The sequence below is a fragment of the Dermacentor albipictus genome, chromosome 4 (genome assembly GCF_038994185.2).
Source record: "Dermacentor albipictus isolate Rhodes 1998 colony chromosome 4, USDA_Dalb.pri_finalv2, whole genome shotgun sequence".
Taxonomy (NCBI): domain Eukaryota; kingdom Metazoa; phylum Arthropoda; class Arachnida; order Ixodida; family Ixodidae; genus Dermacentor; species Dermacentor albipictus.
The window spans coordinates 158,657,290-158,677,565 of record NC_091824.1 but is presented as its reverse complement, the minus strand read 5'-3'; the positions used below and the strand labels follow the sequence as shown (position 1 = coordinate 158,677,565).

General features: G+C 45.2%; 2 protein-coding genes and 1 long non-coding RNA gene across 5 annotated transcripts in view; 1 reads left to right on the top strand and 2 right to left on the bottom strand.

Moving 5' to 3' along the window:
* LOC135915778 (uncharacterized) overlaps positions 1–4,787 on the bottom strand; it is a 500,939-nt gene extending 496,152 nt beyond the window's left edge. Inside the window, exon 1 of the long non-coding RNA XR_011514131.1 lies at positions 4,373–4,787. This is a non-coding gene — a long non-coding RNA (uncharacterized lncRNA). The remainder of the gene's footprint in view (positions 1–4,372) is intronic.
* A 106-nt stretch (positions 4,788–4,893) lies between these two features.
* LOC135915783 (gamma-glutamylaminecyclotransferase-like) lies at positions 4,894–10,205 on the top strand. 3 transcript variants are annotated; one of them, XM_065448901.2, is made up of 3 exons: positions 4,894–5,232; positions 7,289–7,545; positions 10,025–10,205. In XM_065448901.2, exons 1-3 carry the CDS (start codon positions 4,969–4,971, stop codon positions 10,056–10,058), a joined length of 555 nt encoding a protein of 184 aa, XP_065304973.1. In that variant the 5' UTR covers positions 4,894–4,968; the 3' UTR covers positions 10,059–10,205. The 3 variants fall into 3 exon arrangements, with proteins under 3 accessions (XP_065304973.1, XP_070393849.1, XP_065304971.1); XM_070537748.1 differs by having other exon boundaries at positions 7,289–7,584; XM_065448899.2 differs by having other exon boundaries at positions 7,289–7,627.
* Positions 10,206–16,165: 5,960 nt separating this feature from the next.
* Smu1 (Smu1 spliceosomal factor) overlaps positions 16,166–20,276 on the bottom strand; it is a 34,902-nt gene continuing 30,791 nt past the window's right edge. Inside the window, exon 10 of the mRNA XM_065448905.2 lies at positions 16,166–16,339. Coding sequence (XP_065304977.1) covers positions 16,241–16,339 — 99 coding nt within the window. The 3' untranslated portion in view covers positions 16,166–16,240. The remainder of the gene's footprint in view (positions 16,340–20,276) is intronic.

Here is a 20,276-nt window from a genome sequence, read left to right as displayed (position 1 = left end):
CATTTACGACGTAATTTCGTTCACCCAAGTGCACTTCGCGCGTTTCAGCTCATTCTATAGGATCCCCCTCTCCTAACTCCACAGACAGGGTCATAAAAATAATAAATATTTGCGTATGCAGTGTAACCATGTCGTTCCTAACGGCTAAAGGCGAGCAGAAAAGAGAGAGAAAAAAAGTGATAACGGGACACCAATAACAAACTCTAAACTTGCACTGCCTTTCTCGCGTACGAGCTGCGCCAGTGCGCGCGACAGTTTTACGAGCTCCCTACGCATTTCAATAACTTTCCATCGGCAGTTTCGAGCACGAATAACGGGGTCCATAAAGAGCGAGTTTCGGTTACAAGCGAAGCGACGCCTTCCAACAGCTATAGGGCGGCTGTACGCGACAGCTTGAGTATGAGGCAACCTGTTGTCCCCTATACATATACGTTCGGAACCCTTCGTGAATCGCGGGCACCTTTCTTTCGCGTTGGCGCCGCTTTTTGTCTTTGGACTAAGAACATGCGGATTCAATCGAAGAAATAGAAAATACAAAGAAAAGGAACAGTCATAGATCGAAAAAAAGAAAGGTTCCCGACAAATACTCGGGGATTGAACACGTCTGTAAGAAACATGTCGCAGCACATGAACAGAAGAAAGGCTAATGTGACGCTGTAGAAGAGCATGGGTATGACGATGACGATCATAAAAGCGCATGAGGCTGCGTATATGTACGCGTGCTGGCCACTGTAGTTTCTAGACACTAAGGTTTACGCCGACATGTTACAGACCGCTGAATAAACTTTCAATATAGCTATAGCATTCTGCCGCTGAACACGAGACCGCGGTCTGGATACCGAGGTGCTTAGGCTTCTTTCCGATTGGAGCTCAATTAGACTTGAATGCGCGCTGGAAACCGGGCTGACCAAAATTAAACCGAAGGCATCTTAACGGCGCCCCTCATAGGTGAGGTGTTAATTGCTTTGGGAAGTCAGAAAACCAATAAATCAAATTCATCAACAAAGCAATTGATCCGTCCGTCCATCCGCCCGTCGAACTCTTCATTTATCGTCCCGAAAGCACGAGGATTGGGCTACTATGTCCGCATTGACCTGTGCATGGATACAGCGACACTCTAACAAAATGTGTTCCACGATTTCTGAGCCATTTCCATACGCCACGCAGTACAGTCGTAAGAGTCCACCTAGTGGACACTCCGTTTAGGCCGCTGCTGATTGGCTGCAGCTGTACGAGCGAGGAGGAGACGAGCGGCCCTAGCCAATCAGCTGCGGCCGAAATGGACAGTCCACTAGGCGGACTCTTACAGAATGCCGCCCCACTAGTGCACTGAACTTTGAACTGCGTCGCAAAACATTTCTTTTGTGATTTCATAAATTCTTTGCTGTTAACGTAATACAATTCTATTGCTGGCTTCTTCCCCTTTAAGGCGATTAGCATTATTTGCCTGCTGCAGGCGTTTTGAGAGTATCTATCTATCTATCTATCTATCTATCTATCTATCTATCTATCTATCTATCTATCTATCTATCTATCTATCTATCTATCTATCTATCTATCTATCTATCTATCTATCTATCTATCTATCTATCTATATCTTCTTACGCCGACCCAGTGGCCTAAATTGTCTACTAGCTTCGGCTGCTGTGAATGGGCTCGTGATGCCGCCATGGCCGTCCTATATCGCCGCATCCCAACTTTGTCAATTCAGTCGTCGTTACGCCCTGTCGTCATGCCTTCTTCGTCATTCTATCGGGATTATGTCGTCGTCATTCAATCGTGATGATGCCACCGTTGTCAGGCCATCGTCGTCATCCGATTTCCGTCGTATACTAGTCGTTATCCCATTGTCATCACGTCGTGGTCTTCCCGCTGTCGTCGCTTTATATACCATCGTCAGCTCATTGTCATCATACCGATATCGTCGCTCCATCGACGTCATTCCAACGTCGTCATGACGCCAGGCTCATGGGTGACCTTGTCAAGCGAGTGTCATAGACTCATTGGAGGATACCGGATGTTACGACTGGCCCGTGTGATAAACAATTTGCATCACGCCGCCAAAGCCACGGTGAAAAACCCGAACGCTTCGAATATGCCGAGCCGCCCGCAACCGTCGAAAAAAAATGGCTGACGGTTTAGTTTTAGCTAAGTACGAACTACGGCGCGTTACCACCGTTAACCCTAGGTTTGCGCAGTTTGTGTTGGCTTATGATGCTCTTGAATGGTTCACGTGGCTTACCTCTATTGATCATTATATGTTGTAACATTTCCGAATTAAAAGACTGGTTCTGCAATGTTTGACATGCATTTATTATCGTCACACAATGCTTAATTAATTGCGCATATCAAAACCACACGACATATCACTTCCCGCTGGCAACAATTTTCACTAGTAAAGTCTTATGGTCTGTGAAGAAGTCGTCGCTGTTCGGGATTTTCTTTAGCATGCGCGTTTCTCGTGGCCTCGGCATCAACGTCGAGACGGCGTTCCCTCTGTGCAGGAGTTTCATTTGCACGTTCACGACACTTTCTCAACCTGTCTGCCTCCAACTCCTCTCGTTTAACTAAAACGTCCAGATCAGTCGACGTATACTCTCACGCTGTAGTTTCAACCGTAGTTGTGCGTTCCGTCGAGACCGGCTATCCACGTCGCGTGTTTCCAATTGCTAGTAGGTACAGCGGGGCGTAGCACTTGCGGAGACGACGGACGTTTGCGCGCATGCGCGAGTAAGAGCGGGTGCGAGAGAGGACATGTGGGGACTTCTGCTCCTTGAAAATACGACTCTGCCTAGGTACTATGAAGGAAATTCTTGGCGCGCGTGGTAGGCGCTTGGTAGACACGTGGTAGGCGCGTGGTAGACGGGGCGCGGTAGTGCTGAACTTACCATCCCAAGTTGGCGGCTCGACGCAATTATATTTATTCAATCATGTTTTACTAATGAAAACAACGTGTCATTATTTCGCATTGTTAATTTGAGAATAAAGAATAAACTTGTATCGCCGCCTGCCGTCAGCTGCAGAAAGCAGCGTTTCCGGGAGGACTCCACTGTGACAGTACACTCTTCCATCTAACGTGAAAAGCCAGTAGTATTATGGGCGTATCTTCTGCAACAATAATTGCTATAACAAATGCCTAATGCAGCTAATCGGACATAACACACATCAGGCATGGCCTGTTGGCTCTGTTCAACGAGGCCCTGTAAGAGTAACACGCGGCAGCCCTGAAACGTTGCTTTCTGCAGATGACAGCAGGCGGCGATACAAGTTTATTCTTTCACCGTCGAGGCAGCAGCTCGCATTCCCATAAGCGCAGGCAAATTAGCGCTTGTTTTCTTTAAAAAACCAGGCAATTAATTGTGCCAAGTGTTATACTAAACGACAGACTCCAAAATGCAATCTTCGTGCAAAATTTGTGCAAGAACAATGCAGCGGTGAGCGCAATTTTTTTTTTTTTTTCGAACACGCGCAGCGACATATTCAGGACCCTGTATCAAAAGCTGGTTTATTCTATGTGAAGTATCCGAGTCCAGCCGGTTTTATCTGGTAGTCTACGCAGGGTGCGGAAAGTCCCTATACCTTCTTTGGGACATTCGGTCCCAAGCCGATACACGGCGGCAGCGCCGCTTCCACCACTGGCGGTTGCCGGATATCCAACTCGAAATAATTCTCAAGCAAAACAATGTCTCCGTGACGCAATGTATTGTCTGCAATGAAAATAAAATTTGATTGATTGATTGATTGATTGCATTTCGAGAGGCGCAAAGCTTCCAGGTACTGACAGCTGCCCAATCTATATCGCGAATAACCTAAAAAGCTTTCCAGACGCTTGGCCTGTCTGCTCCAATAACCACAGCTTTTTCAGTCACAATTGAACACTTAAAGAAATCGAAATTAAACCTCCAAATCGCACATTGAAGTTTCAAAGATTCAAGCGTGTGTTTCTATAAATGTACATCCTTATAAACCTAATATGAATAAGCCGGAATTTTCTCAGCAAGGAGCGTTGCGGTCCAGTGGCGTATGTAATAAGAATTTTTTCTTTTTTTTTTGACGGTGGGAGGCGGAGGTTGGGGGATGATAGTCTGGGAAGACCGCACACTAACCCAAAAATGTTGGGGAGGGAGGGGGGATACCGCACCCTCCCCTCTCTCCTGTCTACGTAGGTCACGGCCCGCCTGCGGTACAATGTTTTTTGTGTCTTGTGGTTCCTCCATTCCTGTCATTGTATAAAGTCGTCCTGCTCACAATGAACTGCAAAAGTGAATGTACTATGTACGTTTGTTCATGCACCACGGACGGACAGACGATCTCCCAAGAGTGAGGCGTGCGATAACAGCGAAGTCGAGAAGAAAAGCAGGAACGTACTTACCGCTGACTTCTGTGAGAAGTATATACGAGCCTCGCCTGTTCTATTTTAAGTAGCTTAAAGAGTTTTGGGCAGTTTTATACAGCCAAACAAAGCGTCTCAGCTGTTCAATCATCTGAGTCCGTCGCCCTCGGATCCACACCGTCCTGCGTGCACTCATAACTGCGGTTTTTATATTTGCTTAGGTCATGTCGGCTATTCCGTGAAAAACCACCTACTCCAGTTGGCGTAAATTCATAATGTGCCTAATTATTCGGCCACAACATTATCCTGAGCAGAAACCACATTTGCCTGGCAAACGGACCAGACGAACTTCGCGCTAAGTTTCTGTTGATGTACGCCTGCGCCAGATGGCGCGACAAAATTTTTTGTTTACTTGATTCTCTTTATTTACGTCATAAATTATTTTACGTAATGTTACGGCTTATGTTTTTTTTACAATACAAATACTTCTAACTTGCACTTCAACCTGCAAAAAAAGTCAAGTGTCTGATCTTTTGTAATATCCCGTTAGGCGGTGAAGATGTGAAGCTGAAGCGCCAGTTTGTCACATGGTTTGTCAGCTGTTTGTCACGTGCTTCTGTTTGTGGGACAATTAAATGCCCACCACTGCGCTGCTCAGATCATTATGTGTTAGAAGCCGTGGCGTGCGCTTTCTGGCCATTATGACTAGCCAGACTGCACACAACGTTTTTGTGTACGGAACCCTGAAGACAGGCGAGCCCAACAACTCCGTTATGAAGGACTCGAAGAACGGGAAGGCCATTCTGATCGGTACAGCGGTGACCGTTAAGAAGTGGCCGCTTGTCATAGCGTCCTCATATAATATACCCTATCTGCTGCACTGCGAGGGAAAGGGACATGTAAGTTACTGTGCCGGTTCTGTGTTATCATCGCCTCCGCGTTGCTCGCAATATGATCGGTAAAACGTACGTTCGATCCGTACTCACGATCGAGTCTCATTATATGATTTCGTTGACTGTTGGCTCATTTAATAATTAGTTAACTGGAATTATGCTCCTAGTATCCCTTTATTCTTCTCAAGATATGCTGCCGTTTAGCTGGCAGCTGTATGTGTGCGTTTAGTATCTCTCAGAGAAACTATAGCTGTCACTATATTGACAGGGTTCCGGATCACGATGGAGCCCTATCGGGATCGAATTTCTCGATGGCGACTGGCTCCCTCCCACAACTTCTACCGGTGTTGCACGACCACTTTTGATGGCGATCAAGCCAGATCCGGATCCAAATTCTAGACCGCGATTGGCTCCCTCGCGCAGCTTGCGCATATAAACTAATCGCGACCGAGAAATTCAATCCGGATCGGGCTTGATCGCGATCGAAAGTGCGCCATGTGGCACCCATATTCCGTAATGGAGCCAATCGCAATCGAAAATTTTGATCCTGATCTGGCTTGATCGAAAGTGCCCCGCGTGAATGGGCATCCGATTCTCGCCGAGTCGCGATCTTGTTTTATTTTTGTCCTTGGGGCACTCGCACATCAATTCCGAAGTAAGCTTTAGCCAATTTTGTCTTGAAGTGCGGAAGAGCTGACTCTGTTCCAGTATTAATCATCAATAGCCTCCATGCCCGTTCCTGCAGTGAGTCAGCGCCCATTAAAGCTGGCCGAATGATGCACAACTGTAGTTTTGCTGCTGCTGACGTTGGCATTCTTTCCCGCACACCGACATACGACGCCAACTGCTCAGAACGACTACCCCCATATATATGTATATATTACTTTTTTTTTTCTGTTACCGTTCACTGACTTTAAGCCAGGAACGGAAATGAGCTCCAAACAGCTGTGTGAATGTTGACTGCACCTCAAAATTGTGCTCTTTGTTTTCGTACAGACAAAAGCTAGGCCACATCAGTGCATTCTAGCTACAGCCATCAAAAATTCCAAAGTTTAGCTTGGTTTGCGTCAGCATTTCTGCATTTAGCTTTAGCAGCATTATAGGCAAGGAAACCTTGTAATCAATCTTGGTAGTTCCAATTTCACAGGAGATGAGAATCAGTAAGAGTAGTGATGTGTTCAAGACATAGCCTAAATACCCGTTCTTGTTCAATTACTTGCGTGTGTACACTTTGTCTACAGTTGTGTGCAAAAAGTCAGGGCCACAGGTAGCGTGATTTTTTTTTTCTTCGCTGCCTTGTAGTATGAAATGAAGTGCCTCAACCAACCTGCGCTTCTTCCACGAATTTAATCCATTGAGACAATTCCAGGTTATACAGACCTGTGCTAAATGTTCTAGTTTTTTGCTGATGTCGTGGTCTCTAGACTTTTGCTTGCTAACTGTACATCTACAGACTTGTTTTGACTCCATCAGGTGTAATCTTGAGTGCCTCTGCATGTACTGCACAGATTTTGTGACACTCTTATGGTTGGTGAAGTTCTGCTTGTAAATTGCATCTTATGCTACATTCAGCACACCCAAACAGCATGCGATGGCATCATCAATGCCAGTAAAACGAGGGCTTCTATAATAGATCTTCAATGACACCTGGCCTTTGTCTACTGAGCTCGATGCCTCTTCCTTTAAGTTTCCTCATCATTAATTCTCTGCCGCCCTTCACTACATTTTGCTTTTGTTGGTTTGCACTCTGTTATCATAATATTGGTTACCTGCTCTGAGCAGTACGTTGCCTATCCTACTCCACGTCTTACATTTAATCACAGCTATATCATATCGATCATATTTGACTCTTAGTCCATACTGCCCTCATTTTATCTTTTAATATTATGACAATGATTTTTCTTTGTTTCTCAGTGCATGTCCTTTTGATAGCTTTCAGTTCTTCTTAAAGTCCGAGCCTTAATACTGTATATTATTATATCAGCAAAATATATAGATGTGCATGTGACGTGCACAGCAGTTACACATTGCTTTGCACTTTCTTGTTTTGTCTCCCTGCTAGAGTATATCGGGGGAGCTCTACAGCATCGACGACAAAATGCTGGCAACGCTGGATGACTTTGAGTCTCATCCCAAGTACTATGTCCGGTCTGAAGAAGACATTGAACTTCTTACAAGCCAAATGAATGATGAGAAGACAAAAAAGAAGCTCAAGGCATGGATTTACTTCCTGAAGGACTACCGAGAAGAGCTGTTACAGAGGCCTTACCTAGCCAGCTATTCATCCAAGGGAGACCATGGACTTGAGTATGTGCCGAGGTACTTAAGACAAGCCAAGGATCCCAAAAATTTACACAGGCAGGAGGTTCTTCTCAAAGGGGAAATTTCATTCAATAAGCAGGTGGGTTGACCAGGGGTATAGCACTCGCCAGACTACGTAGTTTAAGATATCCAATTATGGCTTTCAGGCGTGGTTTGGCATACCTCTAGCCAGCTTAAAGGAAAATACAACACATATTTTTGAAATCGTAGAAATACTTAAATAAAAATGTTGGTCTTGATTTGCTACACTGGTGTCATAGGCATTACCATGCTGTGACAACACAGAGCAAACTTTACTGACATCATGTAGCAATGAGGCTAGGTATGATAATTAAAAATTTCAGGTGTGGCAGCCACACTGATCACTTCAATGAAGCAAGTTAATACATGATGATGTCACAAATAATTCACGTCCTTGGTACCCAAATCAAAACAGGTTCATAGACGCAAGCACGTCGGACCCCGTTACTTTAAAGATGTGCATCTGACACAAATAAACCTTCATTGCATGCAATACTTGTTATAACCATATATATATATATATATATATATATATATATATATATATATATATATATATATATATATATATATATATATAGTCATATCATAAGAAGCCAACAAACACTGACACCAAGGACAACATAAAGGAAATTATTTGTGCTTAATAACTAAAATAAAAGAAACGATAAATTAATGGGAATTAAAGTGGATGAAAAAACAACTTGCCGCAGTTGGGAACCGAACCCACAACCTTCGCATTTCGCGTGCGATGCTCTACCAATTGAGCTACAGCGGTGCCGTTTCCCCATCCACTTTCTTGCATATTTATGTGCCCTCGTAGAACCCTGGGAGTGTTAGCCAGGCGCCCCCACTCACAGACCTTGGCGGCGGACGTGGAACGTCTTTTTTACCGCAGGCGTCACGAGAACGTGATCTTATCGGGTGAAGGCAACTGGTCAATAAACCCACATATGCTACCTGAAGGCATCAATGTCGCCGGATTCGAGACCCTCGTTGTGTAATAAACGAGAAGAAAGGGGGTTAACCGAGGGTTCGGTTCCCACCTGCGGCATGTTGGTTTTTCATCCACTTTAATTTCCATTAATTTATCATTTCTTTATTTCATTTATTAAGCACAAGTAATTTCCCCTATGTTGTCCTTGGTGTCAGTGTTTGTTCGGGCCCCTCGGTTAACCCCCTTTCTTCTCGTTTATTACATAACGAGGGTCTCGAATCCGGCAACATTGATGCCCTTAGGTAGCATGTGTGGGTTTATTGACCAGTTGCCTTCACCCAAAAAGATCACGTTCTCGTGACGCCTGCGGCAAAAAGGGCGTTCCACATCCGCCACCAATGTCTGCAAGTGGTGGCGCTGGCTGACACTCCCAGGGTTCTACTAGGACACATAAATACGCAAGAATGTGGATGGGAAAACGCACCGCCGTAGCTCAATTGGTAGAGCATCGCACGCGAAATGCGAAGGTTGTGGGTTCGGTTCCCACTTGCGGCAAGTTGTTTTTTCATCCACTTTAATTTCCATTAATTTATCGTTTCTTTATTCCATCTATTAAGCACAAGTAATTTCCCCTATGTTGTCCTTGGTGTCAGTGTTTGTTGGCTTCTTATGATATGACTAATAAATATCGGGCTCCTCGGTTAACCCCCTTTCTTCTCACTTACAGACAGACGGACGGACAGACAGACAGACTGACAGACAATTGTATTGGTGCAAAATATTTTAGATTTGCTGCATTATATGTGGTTCGTTGTGCTGAGTTTCAACTGTGTTAAATTATTTAGGGTGCTTTGACTCTAGTTCTATGGTTTAGAAGGTTTCGACTTTCATTTAACACGAAAAGGACGAGTAAAAGTCACGTCAGTACTAAGTTAGCTAGCATGTTAGCTTCTTTCTAAAAGCGGCATGCAGGAACAGACATTAACAAAACAAACAAAGCACACGCATCATTTGCTCTTATCTGTGTTTATTTTTGTGCACTGGTGTGTCATTATTGAACGACTACCTTAGCAGTTTATGCTAAGTGGGCTTAGCAATTGCTTGGCTATATTTTTTCACAAAGGGTATGAGTAAAACATGCTGATATATAGTAAGTACAGCAACATGGGTGAGTTGGTTCAAGTCCATGGTGTAAAAATTGTTACACCATGATATAGCAAGTTACATTTCCTTGTAAATATGAATGTGTGTAATACTTTTTTGCTGTCCACTGAGCTGTAAAGCAGTAAAAACTTATACCATATATTTTTTTAACAAATATATTAAATATAAAGCTTAGCGCATATAGTGCAATTTGGCCTCTTGAAAATTGCAGCAGCTTCTCTGTGCTGCACCGTCCTTAGAAATGTTTACCTGCCATTGCTCTCAATATTGGGCAAGCACCCAACATTTCAATTTAAGAGTGGTGCGAAAATACATCCCTAACAAATGTTGAACTTTCTTTTGTTGAACTTGCAGTGAGGAGACCAGCTGTACAGATGACATTTACTAATGAGCCACCACGGGAACAAAAATTGTCTTGCCACGCCTGGTGAAATGGCTTGACATGTCAAAACATTTTTCTTTATTGTTATAACCTCCGTGTATATGTTGAAGGCTGCTGTATCTTTACTAAAAAATATATATTTTGCAATGTTAAGTGTCTTGTTGAGCAATTTTCACTAAAGGATGAATAGTCTTTGCTATTCAATTCATATTCAATCTGAAGATTCACCATTCAAAGTTCTCAAATATTTGTTTCGTTCTGATACTATAACGGACAACAGCAGGTCTAGAGAGAGAGAAAGGCTCATGCAAATGAAGACTCTTGCAAATCATTCTGCTACAGTAGAACTGTGGTTGTTGCACAGACAAACCAGTTCTTGAGCAAATGCCTGGAGATCACTTCTGCACATATAGTCATTAAATAATGATGCCTTGTCTTAGGCAGGCTACGAATTTGTTTTTATTTGAAAAGCAATTTATTGACCAATATCACCTTGTTTTCATTTGTTTTTAATGATGTGCAGTTCTGTAGTGTTACACTTAGCTCCTTTAACAAGCACTACACTCTGCTACATGCATATGGTAATGTGCTGTTTCTGTTTCATTACGGCCACTGGCATGGTGCACCAGAGACAATCACTTTTCTGACTCACAAGCTTCTCACTTGTCATCGCGTCCAGTTGTCAACGACATATTATATCTATAAAATTATGCAAATGAGACTTTTTGCCAAACGAACTCTAAGCGGCTGTTATATTTCAATTACTTTAAAACATGGAAATATTCCATCCGATATTCGAAGGTCGTTTTATTCTAATATTCGAATGTAATTTTATTTGATTCAAAATTCTGCTGTTCATTCACCCCTGTTATTGGCATAACTTTTGAATGAGCCAAACTAAGTAGAGAAACAATGTGAACCTCAAAATATTCACTATACAGTAAAGGAGTATAACACACTGCACATTAAAACAGAGGGTACAACATAATCACATGCACACAGAAAGCTGAAGCTAGCAGTTTACAGGGCAAAAAGAAAAAAGTAAAGCAACAATTACATTTCCTCTTCAAGCATCCTTTGAATTTATACAAAGCACAAGGATCAGATTTTGCATGGCAAAATCTGGGAAGCTCTTCTTAAAAGGGCTCCTCACCAGGTCTGGCCTTTTTGAGCTGGCAAGAGCAGTGCATACAATGCGCGCTAACTGCGACGTGTGCGACAGCACCGATTTTCGTCGTTGCAGTCGCGTTGCATTGCCATGCGCCACGGAAAGAGCTGAAATTTCAAACCAACCCCTTATCCTCATGGGCGCCGCGCTCCAAGCTAAAGGGGTGACGTAAACTGTCACGTTTCTCATAACTTCGAGACATATTCAAGGCAACATCTGTTTTGTAAAATCTGTTCGTTCAATAGACGAATTAATATTTAGAGAAATAATAAAACACACAAACCGAATGTCTGCGTGATTTTGTTTTACCCCGCACCGCAGCAAGCAAGGTGTACTTCCCTTTCGTCTGCGTAATTGTCCCCACGTCGTGCAGTCGCGCTCGCATACACCGGAACTATGTCACTTTCTTCCATGTTCCAGCTCGCGATCATGCTCTGTGCTTGTGTCTGCCTCTGTATTCATGTCGTACTATGCTAGTCAGGAGTCCTGGTGCACTGCACGAAACGAGACAATGCAACCGCTCGCACCCGACGCCCTTTGCGAAAGTGAGCCGTGAGCCACGCCGAAAAAATTTTTTTTTAAAATTTAAAAAAATAAAATAAAAGAAGAAAAAAGCGAGGAGAAAAAAAACACAAAGAAAATGAAGTTGGGGCCCGTGATGCATGCGACACGCATTTCTCGAGCTCGGGGAAGGAATTTCGCTTGCGGAGGCTCGGCAGGGCAAGTGGAGAGGGCATCTCTTATAGCACTGGCGCTCGCCTCCTGAAATATTTCTATCTCTGCTGTTAATAAACCAATTTGAAAAATTCTTGCGGTACAACGCTCCCAAGAGGGCTGGCCTGGTGAGGGCCCTTTATCCTTCCCTATGTTCATGGTACCGAAACACGTGCACAGATATCGAAACTATGCCATTTTCTACCGTGTTCCAGCGCGTGATCATGTTCTGCGGTGTGCTTGTTCTGCCTCAATATTTGTGTAGCACTGAATTATACCGCTAGTCATGTGTCCTTATGCGCAGCACGCAAAATCGTGCGCTGCACGAAACGGGAAATCACAACAGCTCGCGCGCAACGCCGTCAGTGGAAGTGCGCAGCACCGAAAAAAGAAGCGAGACAAAAAAATGAAGGCGGAGCCCGTGACGTATGCGTCACGCAATCCTCGAGGCCCGGTATGGGAGAACGCAGGGAAGGAATTTCGCTTGTGGGGGCTAGACGGGGCAAGTGGAGAGAGTGTCTCGCTATGCAGTGGAGCCCACCTTCTAAAATCATGGGTTCGCGGCATTAAAATATTTCTGTCTTGGCTACTAATGAGCCGATTTGAAAAATGTTTGCGACAGAACGCTCCCTAAAGGACATGTAACAATTTCCAATGTATAAGCAATATCTGCTATGGGACCTGGTGAGGGGCCCTTTAAAGGATGTCTCACTGCCCGCGGCTCTTCGTCCCTGCATGAGACGATTCAGGAATAGACAAGCAAATTTTTTTTTATTTGCGCCTACCATCAGTTAAAGCGAAGCACCAACTTTTCATTGCCTCGCCGCAATACAAGAAACAGGTGCCCATTCCTAGAAGGCACGTGCATGAAATCATTTGTGAAGATCAAGCCTACTGCTTTTTTTTAATTATTTTTATGCACAACTGCTAAACAGCTTCGGTCTGTATTCATACTTTATCTGTAGTGCTCAAATTTAATTATTCTGCCCATTGCAACATGTACTCAATGTACTATGCAACAACTGGTTCATCTATGCGGAGTCATAACTGATAGTTAACCCAGCTGCAGCGTTAACTCTACCTGTGACCAAATTATTTACGCCATCCACACAAGCAGGCACAGCAACTCACGCGCAACCAGTGCAAACATTCAACTTCTAAAGCACCAGCATTCATGGCCTTCAGGCTTCTCTACTTTCATTACTGATTGAGGTCAATCCAAATATTCAGGAGGGCAAATGCATGCAATCATTACTAGGGGCAATGGTAACGAGTTGGGCCACTGCTTGAAAATTTTGAGAAGCATCCCCAATGGGCATAATTTATGCTGGCAAAAGGGCGTCCACACAATGTACACATTTGACATAACAACTGCCACTAAGTGCGCATTGGAACGAATGTCTCTTCAATGTCCACGGGACTTTGACTTTGCAACAATGCCCTCGTGGTGGTGGTGGTGACAACTTTATTGCACACAGGGGAGTTGCGAACACGCAGGTCCTTGGGCCCCCGCACGGCCCCTCGTGGACGTTATTACCAAAGAGGGACATCCTGTGGATGTTTGTGGTTTGCTGGGAATCAAACGTTTAGATCATACTTGGGGTAAGGACGGTCGAAGTTAAATATGCGACTGAAGACGACTGTGTAGCAGTGCTCAGTCCGAATTTAATTCTCTCTGGAACGAGGTAGTCCGCCATCAAAAGTGCCCCCTTGACAGCAGTATAAATCACCTTCGCTGATCAGTGCCCTCGCCTGACTTTCTCCATGGCAAACGAACCACGAAGTGTACGTTGGCAGCAGCCAGTGATCATACTAGCTGTTTCAGCTTGTCATCCGACTTAAGCTGCCAGACCAAATGTCATCGCCATGATTTAAGTCCTGCAAGTGTCTTGTAAGAACGGGTGCCTGAACATCAACAGTACCACTCATTGCAGACATGCCAATGTCGTTTGCACTAATAACAAACACATCGCACATAGAGCAAAGCAAACGAGCCTGCGTGCATAGATGCACCCAGGAAACGCTTGTTTCAAGCCAAGCAAAGGGGGATAAAAGAAAAAAAAAAGCTGCCACGCACATGATGTGTGACATCACTGAAAGTGGCGGTGCAGAAGCACCGCCTTAGACGGGCAAGTTGTGAAAGCAGCATTTCCCACGACTGCGTGACTTGGGAACAAGCAGACGAAGTGGAAGTATATCTCTCTTGCTGCAGTGCGATGTAAAAGAAAAAAACATGCAGACATTTAGTTTGTGTGTTTTATTATTTCTCTAAACTTTAATTCACCTACTGAAGCATCAAATTATGCAAGTAACAGATGTTGCCTTGAATAATTCTCACAAAGTGTCATGCGTCGCTATGAGCGACATCACAGTATAGACATGCATGTAGGCGCACTTGCTGTATACATCATCCCCCCGTCTTGGAGTGCGGTGCCCACAAGGAGAAGGGCGAACAGCATTTAGTTAGAAATTTCAGCTCTCTCCACGGCACGTAGCAATGTAATTAGCATACACGATCATGAGTGCGCATTGTATGCACTGCACTTGTCAGCTCAAAATGGCCAGACCTGGTAAGGGGCCCTTTAATACATGCAGGTTTTTACAGTACCAGGTGTACGGTACACATAGTTCGCAACACTAAAACAGTCTATTATGCTACATGCTTGGTCTTTCACCTCACACCTACATGCAAATGATGTAAACAGATGCAAGGTAGCAATTAAGGCAAGCCAGTGTTTATATCTACTTGGACAGTAGCCATGATAAAATGCAGACAAGCACCAATAACAAAGACTGTAGAGTTGCATAGAATATAGTAGATGTGTTGATAATGCACAAGTCTGTAGGGGATAACTTTGGGCGAATTGATTTTGCAGTATGATAAACAAGCATGTATTAAAGGTACAGTAAAAAGAGCCACTAAATGAGTTCAGGTTGATATTGCTGGAAAGATCCGTTTGCTTTTGTTGCAGAAATTGATTTTATTTGGAAATAAAATAAAGGCCAAACTTCCAGTTCTCAATTTTCCAATACAGTCACAATGCTGATATCAGTGCAACATCATGATTTCTTTCCATCTTTGAGTATTCTGGCTGTTTTCTTGCAGGAAAGTCTCCATAAGTTCCATGCAATGACTTTGCTTGCTTTTGACCTCAATTTAATTATACTTTGCCTATTGATAAATATTACTGTACTGAACACATTGTCAAAATTGGCGTTTTCACCAGGAGATGGTGCTGGAATTTAGCATCACAGCAACCATTTAAAAAAATCTTTGCTTTCTCTCTCTGGTCTGCAATTCCTCTGCTCATCTTAAGTCTGGCTTATTAGGTACATTCCAGAGAGTGTTAAGCAAGGAAAAGCAGCGAGGTTAACTAGATGCACGTCTGATTTGCTATCTTGCTTGGGGAGAGGATAAAGTCGTGAAAATAGAGAAAGAAGGGGAGAGCCGTAATTGCATGCACGCGTGAAGGTGCACACCAAGTCTACCAACGGTCGCAGAGACCTGTCAACTTCGAGTACTGTAGCAACACACTCATTGCCTCCTGCACCAGCAACACTCATGGCTGCGGTCCAAGCGTCTTGGCTTCTGAAAACGGTCTCGAGTCCAGCCGGTTTAATGCTGTCTGGAAAGACTGGCAGTGGATGCCATAATGTGAACAAAAGCACTGGACGTGTTGAGTAGTTTCTTTGGTCCCACAGGAGTCACAGGTAGGTGTGTCAGCCGTTCCAATGTGAAGCAAGTAAGCTTTCATGGATGCTACCCAGATCCTGAGGTGGCATAACAGTGCTACCTCGGAGTGGAAAATTTGCGATGGCAGTTGCAGCTTTAAAGGAGCAAGCTTATCTCGGTGGTACTTCGAACAACTAGGAGACAACCAACAAGAGTGCGTGATAGTCCAAGCCAGGAAACAGAGTTCCTATGCAGCATAAGTTTTTGACAGCAATATTGGAACCACTCGAGTTCCTTCGTGGGTGGATCGGGCTGCCTCTCTGAAATGTAGTCTAACAATATATCCTAACTTAATTTTTCAATTTGCTGTTCTTTTCCAAGTTAATGTGTCCAAAGAAACACTCCTAGTTAACATGAGGAGTGACCTATTGCCAACCAAATTTTCTGTACACTTGTGAATGAGTCTGGCTGGACAAGCTGTAAGGAAGAAATGCACTGAACTGTGTTGCTTGCCCGATGTTAACCACTGCTACTTACGCACATCAAAAATGCCCAAAATGCAAGCAAGCCAACACACCATGCTGATGTCTTTTTTATTTTTACACTGTGTAGTATTTATTTACAATTCTGTTATTATGGCTTCCACAGCTTGAGATGACCATCTTCACTGTATGTTGCAATGAGGTTCTGGTGAGGGTGATGACAGACACCAATGACGTCTTTTTCGTGAACCTGCAAGGGAATAAAATTATAATTGGTCAACAGCAATGAGACAAAAGAAAGGTTACTGACACATGAGACTATACGAGAGAAGAGAAAGAGCCAAGCTACCCTGCAATTCTCTGCGGTTGTTTGATCACAACGTGTTGCAGAAAATTGATGTTTCCAACCTGTGAGTTATCTAAATGACCTGCTTGCGGTTACGAACAGTTCTTTTCTTTATCTTAAGCAATAACATTATTATGTGCCCAGTGGTGCTACCCTTTAGTGCTTTTTCAGACAGGACATTGCCACATAGGGGTACAACTTGTTTTTGTCTGTGGTAGAAAGAAAACCAGCTTAAATTAAATGTAAATGGGCGCACCTTCTGCAAATTAAATTGCCATGTCTTATGCTAGGCTGTAGAAGTATAAGCTAACAGTGAACAGTTGAGTGAGTTGAGTGATGGGTGGAATGTCTAGTATAAAGGGCAGCTCCTCAAAAACAACTTCCAGCAAACAGTTTTTGCATTTGCCTTGCATGAACAGAGTTGTCAGTAAACAAATTCTGCCACTGCCACACTCCTGGCCTTCCCAATACTTGGTCACGCTGCTCGTGAAGCCATCCCACCGTGCCTGCAAGGAACAATGTCAGCCATATGCCAGCCACCAATCAATGTGCTGGGCTTTGACCTTGACATCACGTGGCACAACCCTCCTTTGTGCCACCCAATTTTGGAAGCCACAGCACCAGTCAGTGGTACTATTCTGAGCCTCCAGATGGCACTTCAGCCCTTCCTCGCTTCTGCTTCTGTCAGAGGGACTGCTTAGTTGCAATAGCTGATGAAATTTAGCCAATAGCCAACCTGTTTCAATGTTTGTAGAACATAAACAATAAGTCGGGAAGGTGAAGAAAGGGCTCATATGTTAAAGAAATAGTAGGCATTGCAGGTTCCAGTATGTAGTAAAATATGGTTGAAAACTCCTGAATAGTACAGTAAAAGCTTATTGCAAACAACATTTTGCCCCACAAACACTTTACATGCATGAACAGTATACACACAAACACACTATACAGTAAGAGATAAAGAAAAATGTCTACAGCAACATGTATAGTTGCTAATATGTTGTCCCCAAAACAAGTTTCATGCACTGGAAGTATATTGACGCGTGCATTCTATGCAGACGACAACGAAGATAGGGACATTAACGGACTTCGTCTAGTAGGTCTGTGAGATTCGGCGACGACGAAGAAGACGTGTCTCTGGCCTGTTTCTTTTCGAACAAGTTGTCCTGCTGTTCTTGAAGAATGTCTCCCTGTCTACTGTCCACGTTGTACTGCGACACTGGTAGAGGTGTGAGGTACTGATCGCGCCTGATGCTCCGGAGTCCTCCCGGGAGTCGTTCATCTAGCCCGTACGCAATATCACCAGTTACAACATTCATGCATCGCTTTAGTCGTCGACTGCTAGGCCTTGCCCCGGAATTCTCCCCCCTTCAACCACCTCTCTCCAGGAGCTCCACACATCTCGCAATGGCTGAAACCAGCCCACCGCAAGCACCCCAAAGCAGCTGGTTTTCCAGTCCACAAGTAACCGGTCTGCATCCTTTGGTTCCCAATCGCTATCGCGGTGCAGTCTTCGAAGACATTGAAGACTGGCTTGACAAGTATGAACGTGTCGCACAGATTAATCTGGACTGAGCAGCAAAAGCTCTCCCATGTCTATTTTGCCCTTAACGACAGTGGCCGTACTTGGTACGTGAACCGCGCAGCTAACCTAACAACATGCAATGACTTTCATCAGAAAATCATGGACGCTTTTGCAAGTGCCGACTGACGCGACCGCACCCAGCAGATGATGGAGCTACGGGTACAACAACCTAATGAGTCGGTCACAGTGTTCGTCGAGGACACGGCCCGCCTCTTTCGTAGAGCCGACCTGAAGAAAGAAAGTTGTGCTACCTCATGCGAGGTGTAAAAGAGCAGCTGTTCGCGGGGCTTGTGCGGAATCCAACAGTCACCGTCGTTGACTTTATCAAAGGCTATGGCTATTGAGCAGGCCCTTCATCAGAGATGCAGGCAGTACGATCAACTGTCCACCAGCACCACAATCAATGCCGCTGCAGTGACTGGCAAGTACCAGAACCCCTTGCGTGAATTGATCAGAGAACTCGCCAGAGAGGAAATTCAAAAGCCGATGTTCAAAATCACCAGCGTCCCATGACTTACGTAGCCGCTGTCCGATGGCCACCACCTGTTACAACCGCACCGCCGTACCACCAGGCTCCAACAGTCGCTGCTTGGTCGCCGCTGCAAGAGGAGGCTTCGAGGCACACACCCGTTGTGCCGCTACAGTCATACCACCAGCCACCGTTCGGCGCACCTTAGTCAACGCCGCAAAACGACACTAGGGACGGCCGCAATTTTGGAGAACCGTCGCATGGTGCACTGTCGATAGGCTGGGCCACTCTGTTTTCACTGCGGAGGCACTGGCCATATTTGGTGTCATTGCTGGCATCGCGGCACATCATTTCAACTTTTTCGTCCGTGGTCCTATGGTCGACGTGCAAATGACGACTCCATGCTATGCCACGACAAAAGTGCTTTTCAGGGACCTTCAATAGCGCACCCAAATGACAAATCCGTGCCGCATGGTCAGTCCGATTTCTGCCGTTGGTCGCACTCTCCAACCCCTTCACGTCAGATGCGTTCCCCAACTGGACATACTTTTGCTGACCTCCGAGGACGAAGGTCGCCCAGCCCACGCTGGGGAAGCTGAAGGCGGCAGCCTCTGGGGGTAAGGTTGCAGGCTGCTAGATACAGGACCTTTTCTTGAGCCTCCTTCGAGTTCACCAGACCACATCGAATAGCGTCACACCTAATTAAGGAGCGCGGAAGCACATCTACCATGTTCCTGAGGCGCGCCACGTCCAAACAAGTTGGCGTCCCCCACCTTGTGCGCCGCATGTGGAGCTATTGTCCCACTGCTTGACTTTTCCCGAAAGTATAGCGGGAGCCTGGCACAGTTACAGGTAACATGGGTCCCGAGCAACGCTGCTTTGCAGCTCTGAAAGGTCGCTCGAAGACAACCTGTCTCCCCCCATCCGCCTATTGCAAGCCGTGAGGCAACGACGGCCGTAATGCACCGTGAAGCCCTGGGAGCAATCCCCCCCGCCTGCCTTTGTGACAGCAGTTGCAGACCAGGAAGGCAATACCGCAGACAAGTAATCCCTCGGACAATTGTAGCCCAAGGAGTGACTCTCTGCGCCGGGTGTGACTTACATTCGCATGGGCGCCTACCATTGGCCGATAGTGACGCCACCTGAGCGGGCTCGCCGATTGGCCGAACGTGACGTGACTTCGAGACACCGAAGGGGTTAAAAGCCAGAGACCGGGAGCAGCAGAGAGCATTCCTTCGTTCATCTCTTTCGAGCCTTTGCCACGGGCCGCAGCATCCGAGTTGCTGCCGGCCCGTAATGCCTTTATGACTGTTAATTTCTTTGTACTCTCACTGTAAATAATGTAAGTAAACCTCCAGTTTTCATCTCAAAGTCCTCTTCAACCTCGGCCAACTCCCGCACCCAACGGCAAGGTCTGAAATCTGGGGGACAGCAATTGGGATTGTCCTCCAGATCCAACAAGGCCCGCCACAAGACAATAAAAAGCCTCCCAACACTCTCACCGCAGAACGCTGTGAAGCCGATAAACACAGAAGAAATTGTGAGTGCCGACATTGACGTTTTGATGGACGGACAGCCGGTGACAGCTTTAGTCGACACTGATGCCGACATCTCTATGAGTCAGGAACTCGTCCTCCGCCTGAAGAAAGTAAAGACGCAATGGACGGGAGCTCGCATAAGGACAGCAGGTGGGCAATTACTGATACCTACTGGAAAATGTACTGCTAGAATTAGCATCCGGGATTATTCTTTCGTGGCCACTTTTATCGTTCTTCCCGTGTGCTGTAAAG

Coding starts and splice junctions, on each gene's coding strand:
- LOC135915783 (XM_065448899.2), top strand. CDS start 4,969: ATGCCCACCACTGCGCTGCTCAGATCATTATGTGTTAGAAGCCGTGGC. Junction 5,233..7,288: donor ACTGCGAGGGAAAGGGACAT/GTAAGTTACTGT, acceptor TCTCCCTGCTAG/AGTATATCGGGGGAGCTCTA.